At 49.2% G+C, this 18619-nt stretch overlaps 1 protein-coding gene across 1 annotated transcript; it reads left to right on the top strand.

Moving 5' to 3' along the window:
* Positions 1 to 256: 256 nt before the first annotated feature.
* LOC135827457 (hormone receptor 4-like) lies at positions 257 to 15394 on the top strand. The gene is made up of 9 exons (XM_065339950.1): positions 257 to 494; positions 668 to 763; positions 4578 to 4670; positions 6063 to 6146; positions 6381 to 6476; positions 6765 to 6992; positions 9398 to 9770; positions 10660 to 10740; positions 12322 to 15394. The coding sequence occupies exons 1-9, from the start codon at positions 402 to 404 to the stop codon at positions 14055 to 14057; spliced, it is 2880 nt and encodes a 959-aa protein (XP_065196022.1). The 5' UTR covers positions 257 to 401; the 3' UTR covers positions 14058 to 15394.
* Positions 15395 to 18619: the final 3225 nt, after the last annotated feature.

Here is an 18619-nt window from a genome sequence, read left to right as displayed (position 1 = left end):
AACACGGTCGTTTGTCACCAGATTCCGGAGACTAGTCGAGACTGCACCATGCTGCATGTGCACGGCTAGGCTAGCCAACAGTACCCATACGTGTAGGGCCGTAGTACAGGCGTATACGCGTAGGTACTAGGTCTACTCAGGAGACCCACATGGCCATCTACTGACTGTAGATCTACTGTACTGTAGCTGTGTACACTACTGATGAGTCTGTACCCATGATACTACAGCGTAGTGGGTAGGCGAATCTATCATCAGTTTTCATCACTCGCAGCCGTTTGAGGAACGAAAAAGCTTTCTCTATTTTCTTTGCTGAACTCGAAGGAGTTGGCTCTTTGTTTCGTTCATTCGGCAGTGTTTAGAATTATCAATGCCTGGCCATTGCTTGCAGGTATAGATTCACCATGCCGGTGGGCAAAGTATTTTTTGACCAGTATTCCGTGTTCTGCGTCTTCGGGAGCGTCTTGGCCTGCGTGGTGGTGCCTCTGATTACTCAGGTACGAGTTTGTAATTTGCAGCAGATGAACTGGCATTTGAGAGTGCTGCACTCCTCGTACGAGTATCAGTTTTGATGTGCAGCATGGAGTTTATAGTCAAGGTGGACGATGGGCGGCGTAGCAGAGCCTGACTTTCCTCCCTCTGTGCGTATGTTCTTCTGCTGTGCATGCAGTCTTTGGAGACGCTGATTTTGTCCATCATTCTAATTGGGCTGACAGCAAGTCGATGGCTACAGCAGCGTGGCACACAAGGAGACGCTGGCAATAAGGTATTTGCCGTGCATTTGCTTCAATTTCTCTTCTTTCATGGCTCAGGATTTGTCTCGACCATGGAGTTAGCTTTTCATGTTGCAATTCCTGCAAAATCATGTCTCGTTCCGCATTTCGAATCCAGCGTATTTCGAATTCTCTGACTCTCGCGGTGCGTGCTAACTTGCTTCGCTTGTCAATCGTTGTGGGGGAACTCTCACCACTGGAGGGCCCAGTGAAACTTTTGAATGTGTGCCCAGATGGGGGTTGTAGTGTTGTCTCAGGGTATTCGACTATTTGTTCCTGGATTGGGCACACTCGTGGTGACAATGCGATAGCTACTATAGTATTAAGTCGCCTGCACGCCTTTACAGTATTGAAATAATTGAAGTAAGTTTTGTGAAGTGGCTCTCGAGTGTTGCGCCGAAGGTAGTAGTAGTAGTAGTAGTACGGTGATGAGTTGTAGTGATAGAAGTTGCAGTCGTAGAAAGGACCCACGTGCTTGAAGATATCTGTGGTGACCATGGTGGTGACATGGGTTGGTGGGTTGTGCGTTTGCTTTTGGTTTGCAAGAGTCTACTACTACGTGAGGTGTCCCTGTGTGTGTGTGTCTGTGTCTGTGTAGTGTGTAGTATGTGTGTGTGTGTGTGTGTGTGTGTGTGTGTGTGTGTGTGTAGTGTGTAGTATGTGTGTGTGTGTGTGTGTGTGTGTGTGTGTCCATGTGTCAATAAGAGATTATGATAGGACTCGCTTGTATTTTGTTCAGTGTCGGTACATTGAGGGTGGTGGCGTTCCTGCGGATGCGGAGAACTCTGTGTGACCGAGTCTCTTGCAAGCCGCATCATTTATTACTTGAGTAGTTACGGCATAAATACAACATTTCGCTAGATCACTCCACCATCAGGTTCGTTACGTACTAAATTTCGTTTTTGGTCGAGGTCTGTCACCCCGAACGTTCAGAAAAAACTTTCGTTATTTCGTGACCCCTAAGGGGTCGTCCGCAATTATCGAAAGTTTTTTCCAATCCGTAGTAGCTTCGAAAGTGGGTGGGTGGGTCAAGGCCAGTTACGGATTGAAAAACTTCCGAAATGACACGTGCGCGTGCCACGTGTACGTCTACGTGTAGCCCCCGTTTTTCCACGCGCGGCTGCGCGCGAACTGTCTACCACAAATATGTTTGTAGTTCTGGCAGTTTCTGCGCCCCCGCGCGCGCTTCCTTGGCTGCTCCTGGGCCGGGGATCATAAAGTTCGGCGCATTCGACGGCGAGTCGACACTTTCTATTTTTGAGTTTCACTGTCTCCTTCGTCCAGAGTACCGTCTTCCATGCACTCCTTTGAAGTTCTTCCGTCTAGCGCTGGCGCTGACGACTGTTATTGACTATGTCCAGACAGGCGACGTTGTTTGGAAAGGCGGTGAAGAAGCAGCCCTTTTTCAAAACCGCTGGTGACTCTGATTATTACAGAACAATAAATTGCTTGTGGCAGTTGTCCAAGACGACGAACAAGGATTTCGGTGATCACCAATTAAACATCAATATGGTAGTTGTAATACAATACATGATGTCACTATGACTCATGGACCAGCACTGATTGAGTTTGTTCCATATTATGTGTTGGGTTGTGTGTCCATCAATAATATTTTATTACGGACTGGGGTGGGTGGGTGGGTGGGTGAGGAAAAATTTGAAGCTACTACGGATTGGAAAAAACTTTCGATAATTGCGGACGACCCCTAACGAATATAGCGAAAATTAATTCCAAACGAAACTTTGTACTTTTACAGTACAGTGGTCCCTCTATAATCCGGCACCATTTGTGCCACGAAAATCTGCTGGATTAGGGAGGGTGCTGGATTAACAAATCTGATTTACTGCTGCAATGTGCATGAAGAGGACATTTGGCTACTGAAAATTGTGCTGGTTTATCGAGGGTGCTGGATTATAAAGTGCCGGATTAGAGAGGGACGACTGTATTGGTATAGAGGTCATGCGATGACATCATACGCTGCCATAAAGGAAGACTGTTGAGTTGCAAACTGCACTGGGAGACATGTGTACTAGATACTCCAAAACCACTAATAAGTAATATGAAAGCCAACTGAGTGGCAAAAGTGATATTTTATTGACTTCTGAGTGGCAAAAGAGAGATTTTTTGACTTCTGAGTGGCAAAGGTGATATTTTATTGACTTTTGAGTGGCAAAAGTGATATTTTTATTGACTTCTGAGTGGCAAAAGTGATATTTTATTGACTTCTGAGTTGCAAATGTATGATTAGTCATTTACATAACCACTATAAAGTCAGGCCTCGCTCAACCGCCCACATCCGTTTTCCACAAAAAAATATCAGGATAGGCGAGGAAACCGGATAATCGAACGCACATACTGTATGTATGCATGGCATATGCTGTAAATCGGTAACCAACGATTTTCTTCCGGATGGCGAGGGATCCGGATAAGCGAGGACCAGATAAGGTCTGAGGTCTGACTGTACTCCAAAACCTCTGATAATATGACAGCCAACTGAGTGTGTACGATGATGCGGGACGAGCACTTGGTACCTACAGTCCATTCATTGGAAACTGGCACCCTAACTTGTTGGTGCCTCCCGCACATACAGGTAGATGTAGATATCGTGAAAGCAACAGTACATACTGCATTGTGTGACCCGTGCGATTACTCCTTGCTATATTTGAGGCCAGAAAAGTCCAAGAACAGGGAACAGGGAAATAGAAATTCAGCCAGGTTTTACCAAATTGGGACAGGTATGCCATGGCAAAATGCACGGAAAAGCAGACCCCAAACCCAGGTTTTTGAAATTTAAAGTGGGTTCTTGCTCCTTGGTGCCGTGTGTGTACTAAAAATGACCGCAGGGCCGGTCTCGTACATCGCAGATGCCTGATTTTGTGACCCCTAGTAGCTGACCTATTGATAGGTATAGAGAAGGCACGCCGCACACACAGAGACTCAGACTTGCACATGCACACATAGTGACATACACACACACACACACACCATGTACCACACACACACACACACACACACACACACACACACACACACACACACACACACACACACACACACACACACACACACACACACACACACACACACACACACACACACACACACACACACCATGTACCACACACGCACAATGGGGACGGTCTGCCAGATGGGCTATGTCATGTTGTGTGACGTCACATGCCTCTGGTATAGCTTGTTTGTGTGAAAAAAGTGCAGATCTAATCGGGAAAATATGGTGTTGCTTGCCTTGTGACCGGCGCTTTGGCCGAGTGGTTGTGGGCTTGCCTGCGAATCACAATGTCCCGAATTCAAAACCCGCGCTGGGAGCAGGGAGCGTGTACTGTGTTGATATGAACATATGCGGCGATGCATGCGTGAACCACTTTACATGCAGTGAACTGCGCCGACACCCACGGTCAACTGGGTACTCACAACACTCAGAGTGAGCGTAGCATAGATGCAGCTAACGAGGTTCGCCCCATTGTCGGGCATTGGCTGTGAGACTTACCACCTCACCCTCGCCGTCGGTCGCTGCATCTGCCACCCTGGTACAATCAGGCATGGTGGTGGCCTGGCACTAGCGAAACTTCTCTATTAGCGCTGGTTGTTTTTCTCAATACAGGTGGTAACGCGGATGTGCGAACTTTGCTTCTTTTTTTTGCCTTGGAAAGCCCTTGGCGCTCTTGAAGAAAGTATAGCTCTGGGAAAGTGCTGTTTTCCTGGCCTTGGAAAGTACTGTTTTCCTGGCCTTGGAAAGCCCTTGGCGCTCATGTTGTTGTTGTTTTCTGATCTTGTTTGACTATTCAGGGTCATGGGCGGGACAATGAACGCCGTAGAGCCAGGGATGCTCAGTCGCAGTCACAGGCAAGGCCAAGGCGGCGTGTCAGACAACCGCAGGCGGTCAGTACTAGTTTGCCGTGACCCCCCCCCCCCCCCCCCCCGCATTGTGTGTTCGCTTGGGCTACTGTTTTGTGTGTGTGTGTGTACCGGGGGGGGGGGGTACTTTTGGTGACACCAAGAGTGTGCAACTCCAGCTATAGGGTCTGCAATGGCAGAACTTCGCGTCACGTGATAAACCCGTACACATGTGCTGGACCCTGTGCGTGATAGATACACAACCCTCTTGTGTGGGGGGTGGAGGTCAGCCTCCTTGCCTAGACCGTTCTTATTTTCATGCATTGCAGTTTATGTGCGGTTGAATCGCCGTGTATAAATTGGTATGCTGTGCTTGATGAAATCCTAGCCTGGTTGTTCTTCGGCGCTACGTTCTTGGGTGCCGACTAGTACTGTATACATAAACCCATGTTCATACAAACACCTCGAGTGGTGATGGAATCACATCGCCCATACGAAACGCCCTCGAGTGATGATGTAATTGCATAACCTCTACCCCAGTTTCTGTGTACGTTAGTGTTGCGTCTGTGTATTGTGCTGGTGGTCACATTGCTGGTAGCTCTGATGAATGCACTCACTCCGGCAGACACGTATTATTCCTAGAAACTAACGTCAGCCATACCCCATTCCGATCCCACCATCTTTCGCGATATGCCGTATGTGTGCCCATGGGTGTGTGTGCGTGGTGTGTGTGTATGTACGTTGACCTAGTGTTGCGTCTGTGTATTGTGCTGGTGGTCACATTGCTGGTAGCTCTGATGAATGCACTCACTCCGGCAGACACGTATTATTCCTAGAAACTAACGTCAGCCATACCCCATGCCGATCCCACCATCTTTCGCGATATGCCGTATGTGTGCCCATGGGTGTGTGTGCGTGGTGTGTGTATGTTTGTGTGTATGTTTGTGTGTGTGTATCTGTATGCATATTATCAAGAGTACATAACCCCCCCCCCCCAGAGTGTGCAACGCCTGATCCAGCTCTGCATAGGGTCTTGGTCGAGCGGAATCTGATCTTCTGATGTCATGCGTACACTCCACACCAGCGCAAGGCCGGTCTCGAGGCAGGGCACCATTGTTTTTGATCCAAGAGTACCCGCGACTCCCCGGGTTCCCCTCAGATGTGTACGGTATTATGACGCAAAGATCCGATTCCGCTCGACCAAGACCCTATGCAGAGCTGGATCAGGCGTTGCACACTCTGGGGGGTTATGTACTCTTGATATTATGTGTGTATGTGTGTGCACTCCCGCAAGCATGTTCTCCTTCTTGCTCTTCCCATGGGGCTGTCATGTCTCATAAACAGTTTATTTACCCCCCCCCCCCCCCCACACACACACACACACATTATGGCGTCATTATCACTGTGTGTACTCACCCTCTGTGTTGCAATCTGCAGCCTGCGCAAGAAGTGACGGCCGAGCAACGGCGGCTTCGTGAGGAGGAGATCAGTAAGGCGGAGGAAGCACGGCAACGTGATGAGGTATGTGCAGCCCAGCGCGATGGATGCACTGTGAAATGGAATGCTGCATTTTGTCTTGATCGCCCCTCGTAGAGCCGTGCATCTGCCGTTTGTGTCTTGGCTGCGTTTGTCGTATCTCTGTCTGAACCTCTGTCTTTCTTTCTATCTCTCTCTGTGTCTCTGTCTCTCTCTCTCTCTCTCTCTCTCTCTCTCTCTCTCTCTCTCTCTCCGTTTCTTTCTTTCGTCTGCCACCAGGAACGACGGGAAGAAGATAAACGTGAGAAAAAGCTGAAAAAGAAACAAGAGAGAAAGGAACGTAAAGAACAAGAAAAGGTGTCAGCTGCTAAGGAGGTCAGTGATTATAATCTTGTTCTTGCCTTGCGTGTTCCGTCTCTGTAGACTAGTACTCTTTGCTGTCGAGTGGTGGTCTTTCGCTCTCTCTTTCTGCTGTTACTTGTTGCCCTGCTCGGTATGTCTGTGTGATATCACCCTGCTCTGTGTGTGTGTGTGCGTGCGTGTGTGCGTACGTGTGTGTGTGTGTGTTTATGTCTGTGCATATGGCTATGCATATGTGTGTATGCATGTGTGTGTATGTGCGTGTTCGTGTGTGTGTTTTGTGTGTGTCTTCTGCTCGTACAGACAAGGCCTACTAGCTATAGCAATGGCAGTCACGCGCACACCTCAGCAAGCAGCCGTGAGAACTCCTTCTCTCGGACCAGTAGCAACGGCAGCAGCGGCGAACCCTTCACGCGGCATGCTCACCGACCGGGGGCTGCCTTCACACAAACCTCAGCAAATAGTAGTAATAGTAGTAGCAGTGGCAGCAGTGCCTTTTCAGCTTCAGTTTCATCGTCATCATCTTCACATGTGAGTATCATTGCATTGTATTGTATATACAGTCACACCTCGCTTAAAGGGGAAGTTAAGGCAAAAATTAAAATTTCACCAGTTGTAGTCTTCGGGGTGCTGAGTCGAATGGTCTTGGTCCGAGAAAGCTGAGACGCTCCCTTCCTACTTGAATCCCAATCGAACTCGCGCACTTCCACCGAAACTGGGTGACTGCGCCCTACTAGATGGGGATTTGTATGCAAAATGTCACTAAAAGCGCCATTTCGTTCTTATAAAAGCACGGATGACCGCGATTGGCCCATATGTTGTAGTCTTTTGGACGCTGAGTCGACTGGTTTTGGTCCGAAAAGGCTGCGATGCAGCGTTCCTCCTTTATTCCCAATCGAACATGGTTGAAGAAGCGGTCACGTGCTCCTGCGTACACCAGTTACCTGGTCACCGTGCCTGCAGGGTACAACTTACTAGCCTGTTTGACCTTTTTTGGGTGCAGTCCTGTCACTCGAGTTGAACCCGAGTTGAACCTTGGTGTGAAAGTTGTCGCCTGCTGGCGTGGTGACCAGGTGATTTGGGCACCCAGGAGCACGTGACCGCTTCTTCAACCATGTTCGATTGGGAATAAAGGAGGAACGCTGCATCGCAGCCTTTTCGGACCAAAACCAGTCGACTCAGCGTCCCAAAGACTACAACATATGGGCCAATCGCGGTCATCCGTGCTTTTATAAGAACGAAATGGCGCTTTTAGTGACATTTTGCATACAAATCCCCATCTAGTAGGGCGCAGTCACCCAGTTTCGGTGGAAGTGCGCGAGTTCGATTGGGATTCAAGTAGGAAGGGAGCGTCTCAGCTTCCTCGGACCACGACCATTCGACTCAGCACCCCGAAGACTACAACTGGTGAAATTTTAATTTTTGCCTTAACTTCCCCTTTAACCACGCACATCCGTTTTCCACAAAAAAGTATCTGGATAGGTGAGGGAGCCGGATAATCGAACACACATACTGTATGCAAGCATGACATATGCTGTAAATTGGTAACCAACGATTTTCTTCTGGATGGCGAGTGATCCGGATAAACGAGATCTGACTGTATCATTGTATTGGAAGTAGATTGGCAACCAGAGCAGGCAAATTGCCCAATGACAATGACACCACTGTAGAGAAGTGAATGAAGAGAAGATGACAAAACGGAAGTACAAGAGATTAATAGTATAGACTTTAGTGATGTAACGAACCATGAATTTTACGAACGATTAATCTAGCGAACACCACTCAAGCGAACCGAAGATTAATCTATTATTCCAGAAAAGTGTACATATAGCAAACACACAGCACACAAGCGCTCAGACTCGAGTCACAGTAGAGTCTATGATGGTCCACCGCACGTAGTCTAGTCGTTGTCTGCAACACGGTACAAAGCGTATGCATTCCAAGTCGAGAGATCTAGAGTCGCGTGCGCGGTATGCAGCGCACGGACCGCCCGTGAATACCGTATTTTTCCGGTTGTAAGTCGACCATTTACGGCTTAAAATAGAAGGAGAAAGGGTGGGGGTCGACTTACAACCGGGATTCGACTTATAACCGGGAACTATCAGTATCTTACAAAAAATGACCTGCACTGCATGCACGAGTGCACCATGTTTACACATGTTTGCCAGTTTATTGGCCTTTTTCAAGGATTGGGACGTTATATCCTCCAATGAGGAATGTTTACATGATTTGTTGATGTGTTATTAGCAGGAGGTGGATAGTAGTGCTTCTTTGGGTGAAAACTTTAAAATGCAGAATTGAGACCTCCAGATAGGGGGGTCGACTTATAACCGGGGTCGACTTACAACCGGTAAAATACGGTATTCGAATTTTCGAGCCTTCGACCTAGATTTTATCCGATCGAATCTTCGTTGAGGTCCAAGAGATCAAGGAAATTTGAATAATTGATTATTCGTTACATCACTAGTTTTGAGGTTATAAATAGAGTATATACGCTTTATAGAGTTTAAGCGAGTGATATCGCAGGGGCGAGTCCAAGCAAGCGCTTCTGGGCGCTATATATGCACGGTGAATGGCCAGTTGTGGCCAGGCACAAGGGGTACATAGATGCAGCTAATGGGGTCGTTCTCGGCACTTGTGCCAGTGGTTGTGAGACTTATCCACTCACCCCCACCGTTAGGCGCTGCATCTGCCGCTAGGGTTTACCGGGTGTTAGCAGCCGTCGTGAGTTCCCTTCGGGAACGGACACGATAATTTTTTTTTTGTGAATGGCCAGTACAAGTTTCACTGTGGTTCATTCCCATCCGTGAAGTGACTGTTGTACAATGTGCTTGAAGAGTTCCCTAAATTACCCCCCCCCCCCCAAGGAGAGTAGAATACACCATGCTGCGGCCAGTGAGGTTATAATGTGTTGTCGTGTATTTGTGTGCCTGCAGAGTAAATCACATACTGCCAACGCGCAGACAGCACACCACCACCAGCCATCATCATCATCATCATCATCGCAGTCGTCACATCCGGCAATAGCGCAGGATCAGCGGCAGCGCGCCTGGGCCCACTCCAAGTCCACCTCCTCGTCGCTATCCTCCTCGTCATCCCGCTCGGCATCACGGCCGGCATCGCGATCGACGAGCAGCTCCCCACCGCCACCAACAACAGCAGCCCTATCACAGCCTCAACAGCATCAGCAGTTCCCATCGTTGGTGCAACCGGCGCAGATGCGTTCTTCAGTGACCACTACAACTACTTCGTCAACCTCGTGCCCGTACTCGTCAGTCGCGACGGGATATACGACGCAGTGTCGAAAAGGTATTGGACCTGTTGTTGAAGCAGTTGCAATGGAAGAAAAGAAAGAAAAAAAGACCAAGGAACTACAAGTTACGCTATAATGTCCACTAACACAACCAGTTACTTGTAGTTCCTTGGTATTTTTTTCTTTCTATAAATTAATCCTTGGCTCTCCATCCGAGTCCATTCCCGCACAAGTTGCAATGAACCCGGCCATTAGTGGTGTTCTGCTCTACGTTATGGGAACGCGAGGCGAAGAATCCCGGTAACAACACTCTTCGCGTTCCCGTAACGTAAAGGAAACCTGTTCCGTTCACTGAAAGAAATCACATGAAGGGTGTTTTGGGAATTTTCCCCTTCCGAATTTGGCAGTATTCCGCCCGGATTTGAATGATGCCTAGCAGATCCGTACCCATTTTCTTCGCGTGTGCCGCAACATAGAGAACCTCTTGTTCTTGTGTGGTCTAGGCTTACATGTATGATAAGATTCCCCTAATCTTGACCCCCCCCCCCCCCCCGGATTTGGGGAACTCCTGTCTACCTTCCAAGTTTCCCGCACCTCCTTGGGGATGTCCGGGGTTACTGATCATTTTTTTCAAAACGGAGCAGTTTTGGTAATATCAGTCCCTATCCACTCTTTCTGAATGTAAAACAAATTTCAACAAAATACAGGTAGACTCCAATTAATTTGAACCTCAAATTGCCAGGCCCCCAACTTCGAATTATCCAAATGCAGCCCCATGTGCTGATATGTCTGTAAAAATGCTCGAAATCACGTACCGACTATTTTACACATTTTATTTGCATCGACGAAACATAGGTGGTTATGTATCATACTCATAGCTCATATATGTGCATCTGTGTCCGTGTGTTTGTGCGTGTGTGCGTCTGTGTGCGTGTATGGTGATAGTGAGTGATATGTCCACAGTCAGTTCGTCACCGAGGAAAGCATTTGCGGAGGTAGCACCATCAATGCGACCAACTACGGATGGTGAGTTTGTTGTGTGAGAGGAGGAGGGGGGGGGGGGGGGGGCAAGAGTCAATGTAAGGATCCGTGTTCAGCTTTTGGAATTTGTGATAGTAGGGACCTCTAGCACCACGTTACAACGTAGGCCTTTTGGCGTACTTGATCACGTCGATCGGGGTGAGCGATACGTGTTTTGCATACGTGACTAGCCTTTAGCGTGCCGTGATGTGGGTTGACGTCGTTGCCACAGGAACAGAGCAGTGTACGGAATGGTTATCGGCTTCCATTTGGCATCGTAGTTTAATAGTTGCCAAATTCAGGAGTACGAGTACAGTGTTCCAGGCCGGCGAGCCACGAGAGAAGGGCTTTTCATTCGACGTTGCCACTACTTCTGTCAACAAATTGATGTCCTCTTGGGCTACGAAACGGAATTTTAGTCTGCGTGTCCTCGGCAACCATACTGAAACAAAATTTGCTCCAAGAAGATACCAAAACACAAAACACAACTACAACATATTAAATTTATATTGAAGTTTCTTGTACTCTTGGTGCAAGTGCAAAGGCAAACTCCTACGTCCTGCCACAACGTACAAAAGACCTTTTCTACGTTGAAAGCGTTGCCTGATGAACGTACATCCTACGTTGTGACGTGACCCCGAACAAGGCCCTGCGTCCGGCTTACGTCGTAAACAACTTGGTGCTAAAGGTCCCTCGTGTCGAAACACAAGTGATTTTCTCAAGATGCTTTCAGTTTGCAAAATAATTCTGCAATACATGATTTTGTATCGAACGACGCGAGTCATAAGGTACGGTCCATGACGGGGTGACTTCGGACCTAATTTCTCGTTTTTCGGGACTTCTTTTCAATTATTTCTCCTTGAAAGAAGCGGAATCAAGTTCACAATACCAGTTTTTCATGAAGACCAAAAAATTAGCCCTGAAAGTTGTGGCATTCAAATAATAGCCCCAGGAAATGATAGAATAGTTCGTCTGTCACGCTTCTGAATTATCCCTAAATACAATAAGTGACATGAGATCTTTTGTTGCTAAAATTCAACTCAAGTCGTGCTAGCCATTCTGTGAGTTATGGGAATCGCAGTGTTCGAAATGCTAAATTTCCAAGTACGAATCGGGAGTAGTCGGCGCACGACGCCGTCTCCTGTTCACACTCGAATTGCAGCCGTTTTGTACGCTTGCGTCCCCGTCTACGCCCGTCTACGGTATGAAAAGTTGGATCGATCCAACTCTTCCCGTCGCTTCCCGATCTGTACGGTAGTACGGTTGCGTTCCTGTTCCTGGTGTTCACATTGGACACCGTCAGACCGTCCCGTCGATCCTTACGTCGCGCCCCGTCGAATGTTAACTAGGCTTAAGACAGATAAAATTGTATGTAACACAATGTCATGTACTGTACGTATGCAGGGCTGCGGACTGCATGGTGCAGTCCCTTATGCCAAGTGTCGGATTTCACTTGCCACAACTGTATATGTGGTGGTATTGCTACTGTTGCTGCTACTGTTGGTGGTGCTGCTGCTGGTATTGAAACATAATGTTGCAGCTGCCGCTCTCTGACGTAATGTGTTTGTTCATGTTGTCCGCTTGTAGCTCAATCCTGGAACAAGTCGTATGCGAGACTCCAGCCGCAAGCATCCAACAGTAGTGCCGGCAGTGGCCGTGCAACCACCAGCACCGATGGCAGTGGTCCTTTAGCGTTAGGCGCCTCAACCTCGTCGTCATCATCTTCCTCACAGCAGCAACGAGAATCAGAATCGGGTCGATCAAAGCTCTCCTCTCCTGTAGGTGGCTCACCATCACCCCCGAGTGTGTCCGCCGCGTCCTCCACCACTAGCGTTTCATCTCACCCATCTGTTCACGACGTCATTGAGAGCGCCTTGCAAATGATCGGCGTACAATCGGACGCTGAGTCAGCTGCCCCTGCCGCCTCCACCACCGCCGCCGCCGCCACTTCGGAAACATCTGGCATGACGGCCGCGACACCGCACGTGTCGGCGGCGATGGTCGCCCGTTCGGATCTCACGGCCGAACAGCGCGTGGCTGCGTCCGTGTCCGGAGCCGCCGTGGCGACTGGCGGAGTGCCGAGCGTCGCCGCGCGTCCCAGCACCATGCCGTATATGCCCAGCGCAGTACCAGCCCAACAACAAAAGCAGCAGCAGCAGCACGCAGGCGTGCCGCTGTTGTCTTCCGTTCACGGCGGCGGCCAGTCCCCAGTGGCCACAACAGCGACGACGACTACGACGGTACCATTGTCTGCGCCGAGCTCCGAACACGCCACATCGCCTGTGAGACTGGTGACGTCCGGTTGGGGTCCAGAGCCTCTGCCAATGCCCTGGCAAGTCAGAGAGGCTCAGCAGCAACAACAACAACAACAACAGCAGCAGCAGCAGCAACAACAACTCTTACACCGACACCAACAGCACGGAAGCTTTCAACAGCAGCAGCACCACCACCATCACCAACAGAGGCAGCAGTCACCGCCCTACTTGCAGCAACAGCAACAACAGCAGCAGCTGCTGCATAAGCGCCCGTACCATCAACAGCAGCCACTCCAGCAGCAGCACCAACAACACGCACCGCCGCAGCACCTTACTTCCGTCCACGGTCAGTCCAGCAACGTCGCCTTGCATCATCAGCCACGATCGCCCATGGTGCCACCGGGAGCAACAGCAACAGCAGCGGGGTCTGTACAGCATCACACAGCAGCAACACCGGCGGCGGCAACGGGAACGTCCATGCTGTACGCTCGCCCGGCGGCGGGTGTACATGCCACTGTCGCACCGCCAGTCGCCACCGTCAATCCCATCCCGCAAGGCATGCCACAGCAGCAGCACCAGCAGCATTCTGTCGCCAGCGGCAACTCTCCGATGTACGCGGCGGCTGGCCCGAAGAAGCGCACCGCCGACTACCAGACGCAGATCATGTCCAGGGAGGTCACCGACAGTCTACTGCACCGCGGCACCGGCTACTCTGACTACCCCAAGCCGGCGTCCGCATCCGCAGCTGCTGCCCCCAGTGGTGGTGGTGGTGGTGCTCGCCTGGCATCGCAAGTCCCGCCGCCCTCGCACCACCTGTACTCGCTGTTCGGCGGCGGAATGTCGGCCGAGCGCGGCAACGTGTTCACGGCATTTCAGCCGGATAGGCTAGCCTCCTCGGCTACAATTGCAACTGAACCGGCCGTCGTCTCCTCGTCTTCGCTGCTGTCGTCATCGCCGATTGGATTCTCTGGTATTGGCGGTGTCGGTGGCGGTGGTGGTGTTGAGGCCGGTAAAACCAACACCCTTCGCACGGGCGTTCAGAACTTTTCCTCGTTCAGCCAGTGGTAGCCAACTGGTCTTGTCGGACTTCACGGTCGCCAGCACTGTGTTTGTCCCTGGGTCTGGTTGCACGCCTGTCGTCGTCCCTTCTCCTCTCCGAACTGTCTTATATTTTGTTTGTTTTTGATCCTTTGGCGCTGCTTGAGTGCCCCCTCTCTGTACTGCTGTGTAGGTGCGTAGCGTGTGTTGTGGCAACGCCGGAAGGGCCTGCCTGGTGTGGGCCCTGTGGCGCAACACACCACAAGGCCCATGCAGTGGTGGAGTTCCCACCCTGTCTCGGTGCCACGCTTCTTCCACATCAGCGTGCACACGCGCACCGACAAGAACCCCGTTACCATATTAACTCTTTACCGCCTGGTGCGTCTCGTTGTCAGTCATCCATCCACGTTGTGTGTTCTGTCTCGATACTTCTTCGTCGTTGTCCGACTGCCTGGCTCTCTTTGGCCGGTGCTTCAGCAGCTGTGGTTGCTGTTGCTTCTTCGGTTAGTCTCGGCCCATCGCACTGTGTCTATGTACTGAGTTTGGTTCTCCAGGGCTCTGCGTCGTCCTATGTGGCAACCAGTGCCTTTCGGATACCTCTGTGTCCTAGTCACTCGTCCTCGTTTAGTTCTCGCGGCGGCGTTGCTCGCGCTGCCCTCGTCTAGTATTTCTCCGTTCGTTTTTTTCGTAGCCGCACGTTTCTCTCACGTCACGACGGCACACAGATTCGTATTCTTATCACAGCTCACAAGTTTTTATTCCGTGCAGCAGGTATTGCCGACTATTATCTCCTCGCAGCGCTGCCACTTTTCCCCCTCTCCCTCACCCGTTCACCGTGTGCATCTATTGTGTCTATAGCGCTGCCGGTCCTTTCGTCTAACCCACTCATTTCCGAAATTATCCTCTGAATACGCTGCACCCCCCCCCCCCTCCTGTGTGACACATTTTTTTTCGGGTACACGTCCGAATCGTATAACCATACATGGTTAAGAAAAGAATGAGATTGATCCCCCGTTTTCCTGGAGCATGGCTTAATTTCAAAATAGCTGCATATATATGACATATTAGCATTGCGTTTTTTTCGGACAAAACTCAAGTGTGCATACTGCGTAGCGCTCTGTTCAATTATTTTAAATCCCCGGTCCCCTTTTTTTCTGTGACTCTGTTTGTCACCCGATTTTGCTCTCTCTCACACACACTTTAGTGTTGGTTTGTGTGGAGCGAGGATTCTTTCTAACACACAGTGGACGCTAGCAGAATAATAGTTCATACTCCTGCTCGTCCTATATCGCCTTGTTTTCTATTTCATGTGTGAACTGTGAATCCTATCATTCTTCTTTCATTAACATTCCGGTAGTATTAAATAACGACTTGTTTGAACTCTGTGTGTGTGTGCGTGCGTGTGTGCGTGTGCGCACTATTAACACTACGGATCGACCTGATGTTGGGGAAGTGATCAGAGCGATTCCGCCGGTCTGCACGTGTGTGTGCGTGTAAGAGAAAATCTGTGGGTGCACATCCAGTGCATTTGCAGATTTGCGTGCTTATCTTGCGACGGGCGTATACATGTACATGGTGTGTGTGTGTGTTAGTTTGTGTCAGCACAAGTTGCTATGGCTTCTGCTGTAGCATCGATATCATCGCCTCCGGCGATGGGCGTCCAATGGTGTGTGTGTGTGTGTGTGCATGTGTGTATATGTGTATGTGTGTGTACATGGTGATCATAGAATCCAGCACAAAGTACAGTCATAGTAATATTATTTGGTGCTTCTATGGCTCTGATACATAGCTGCATTGGAAGTGGTACGAATGCTACCGGGCGTACTCAAGTGCAAAATGCTGTGATGTCCAGAACGCCAGCTTCGTACTTTGTGTCGGATATTTCGCATAATGCAGCTGCATGGTTTGTTGTTATTTAATTAATGTTATCAAGATCACACAACCTGTGAGAATGTGCAGTTACAATACAATTATGTCAAGGTTCACAATTAGTTTTTCGAAATTCCATCTTTTTCGGGGTGAAAATGTAGTGTGTGTGTGTCCATGGTGCATGTGTGTGTGTATGCGTGGACGCGCGCGCGTGTGTGTGTGTGTGTAAGTGTCAGGCTAAACTTAGTGGTGGTCTCATTATGCAGCCTTGAAAGCTGTTGAAGTGTGTAATCCCAGCACACGTTGCTGTATGTCTAACATAGTTGTTCGCCATCATCGTGGGAAGTGATGGGCGGGTCTGAGGCCTGAGGTTGGTGTGTGACTGTGTGTGCGTGTGTGCGTGCCTGTAGCTGTCAGTGTCTGGTCAACACGGTGACCACGTGCTGCACTATACCACTAAACCGCATCATGCATGTTACCAAGAGTACATAACCCCCCCCCTCCCCCCCCCCCCCCCCCCGGGGTTATGGCTCTTCATGTTACTATACTGTATAAGCAGAAATATTCGTCTGGAATTTAATTTCGTCTTTTTCGTCCAAGGAGCATTTGGACTAAATTAAATGTAGGACGAATATCGATTTGTCCAGCTTTTCTATACACTCTTATGATCCATGGACGAAATTTTCATAATGTATATACCGCATCATGCATGTTACTACGTTAAAGGTCAGAACCGGGTGCGATACCCATTATGGTTCAAATGGTCCGCAGGGACCGGGGCTCTGCCAACCGCGGAAGGTTGTAGTAAGGTCACTGTTTCCGAACACAGTGTCCTCCACCTCGTTTCATGCTGTCAATCTAACAGTTGCGTGAACTATAACCGAAGGTTTATCCAATACTGGTTTTTAACCAGTGTTAGGTTATAATCGTGTTACTACATGTACATGTATATACCGCATCATGCATGTTACTTTCAGCAGCATGACTGCATGCTTGTGCTCTTGCTTACTAGTATAGTACATCAAGAGTACAGTCATACATGTTTTTGTTTTTTTTAATGTATTAAAAGCCTCTTTTAATTAAATTAATAAAATTTAATCTTTTACGTAGAGTACATATATATACCACCAAGAGTACGGTTATGTACTCTTGGTACCACTGGATCTGACCCTAGCGTTTACGTTCTCTTTGTTGTACAGTCAGACGTCGCTCATCCGGTCCTCTTTTATCCGGATCCCCCGCCATCCGGAAGTAAATTGTTGGTTACCGATCTACAGCATACGTCATGCATACATACAGTATGTGTGTTCGAGTATAGCAAGAGTACATAACCCCCCAGAGTGTGCAACGCCTGATCCAGCTCTGCATAGGGTCTTGGTCGAGCGTAATCGGATCTTTGCGTCATAATACTGTACACATCTAAGGGGAACCCGGGTACTCTCGGATCAAAAACAACGGTGCCCTGCCTCGGACCGGCCTTGCGCTGGTGTGGAGTGTACGCATGACATCAGGAGATCCGATTACGCGTATACGCTCGACCAAGACCCTATGCAGAGCTGGATCAGGCGTTGCACACTCTGGGGGGGGGGGGGTTATGTACTCTTGGTTATAGGGTATCTGCCGGACTCGTCTGATCACAACTGAAAAAAACAATGGAGTCTCCCACATACTATACTGTATAGAGTCATGTACAGTCTGACCTCGCTTATCCGGTCCTCTTTTATCCGGATCCCCCGCAATCCTGGAAGAAAATCGTTGGTTACCGATCTACAGCATCTGGCATGCATACATATATGTACATTGTGTGTTCGATTATCCGTTTCCCTCGCCTATCCGGATATTTTTGTGGAAAACGGATGTGTGCGGTTATGCAAGGCCTGACTGTACTATGAATTATTATGGAACTTCAGACGAATAATTTTATACATGTGTGGTCAATCGAGCCAACAAAAAACGTAGGAAAGAAACATGTTTGCACTGGAGTCCGTATCCACTCATCGATCCTTGTCACGTGAACATTTTCGCACTTGCCGTCACTCGTCCGAACAGGACTGAGAGGCCGTTTACCATGGGTTACATGAGAAAAATAAGCCCGGGCTTACATGTATTTGCCTTGGGCTAAGCCGCCGCTTATTTTTCAACCGTTTGCGGGGCTGAGTTCAGGTGAGTGACTGCGAGTTCTAAAGCGGGATTCACAGAAGCTTTTTTGCGATGCGACACGCGATGCGAACTCGCGAAATACCATTCACAGAAGAAGTCAGTGCTGCGACAACATCTTGCTGATTTGGCTACGTCACCATGATATTCGCGCGGTTTGATACAACTTGTACAAATTTATAGGCAACTCTTGAACCTTTGTACAACTTTGCTGTAGAAAAGGTCAAAATCGTACGCCAAATCGTTTGTCGCATCGCATCGCATCGCAAAAGTTGAGCCAAGCTCAACTTCTGCGATGGCCTGCGATGGCCCTGTTGCGGCAGTTGCGTGGGGTCCGCGATGGTTGCGATTTGGGGATTTCCCGGTTTCGCGGCTGTCGCATCGCGTGTCGCATCGCAAAAAAGCTTCTGTGAATCCCGCTTTATCTGTGCGCATTTTATTTTTCAAATCGCACATCAACGCAGTGGTAATGTTCGTGTATGATGAAATTTGGTTCAAAAAGTGGGTGCGACTCACGCTGCTACTGCTTTTCTGACTGTTGGTTATTTTCGAGAAGGTGAAGGATC

Source organism: Sycon ciliatum, chromosome 11, assembly GCF_964019385.1.
Source record: "Sycon ciliatum chromosome 11, ocSycCili1.1, whole genome shotgun sequence".
NCBI classification, from domain to species: Eukaryota; Metazoa; Porifera; class Calcarea; order Leucosolenida; family Sycettidae; genus Sycon; species Sycon ciliatum.
Note: the sequence above shows the minus strand (reverse complement) of the source record. Positions and strands in the feature narration are given on the sequence as shown.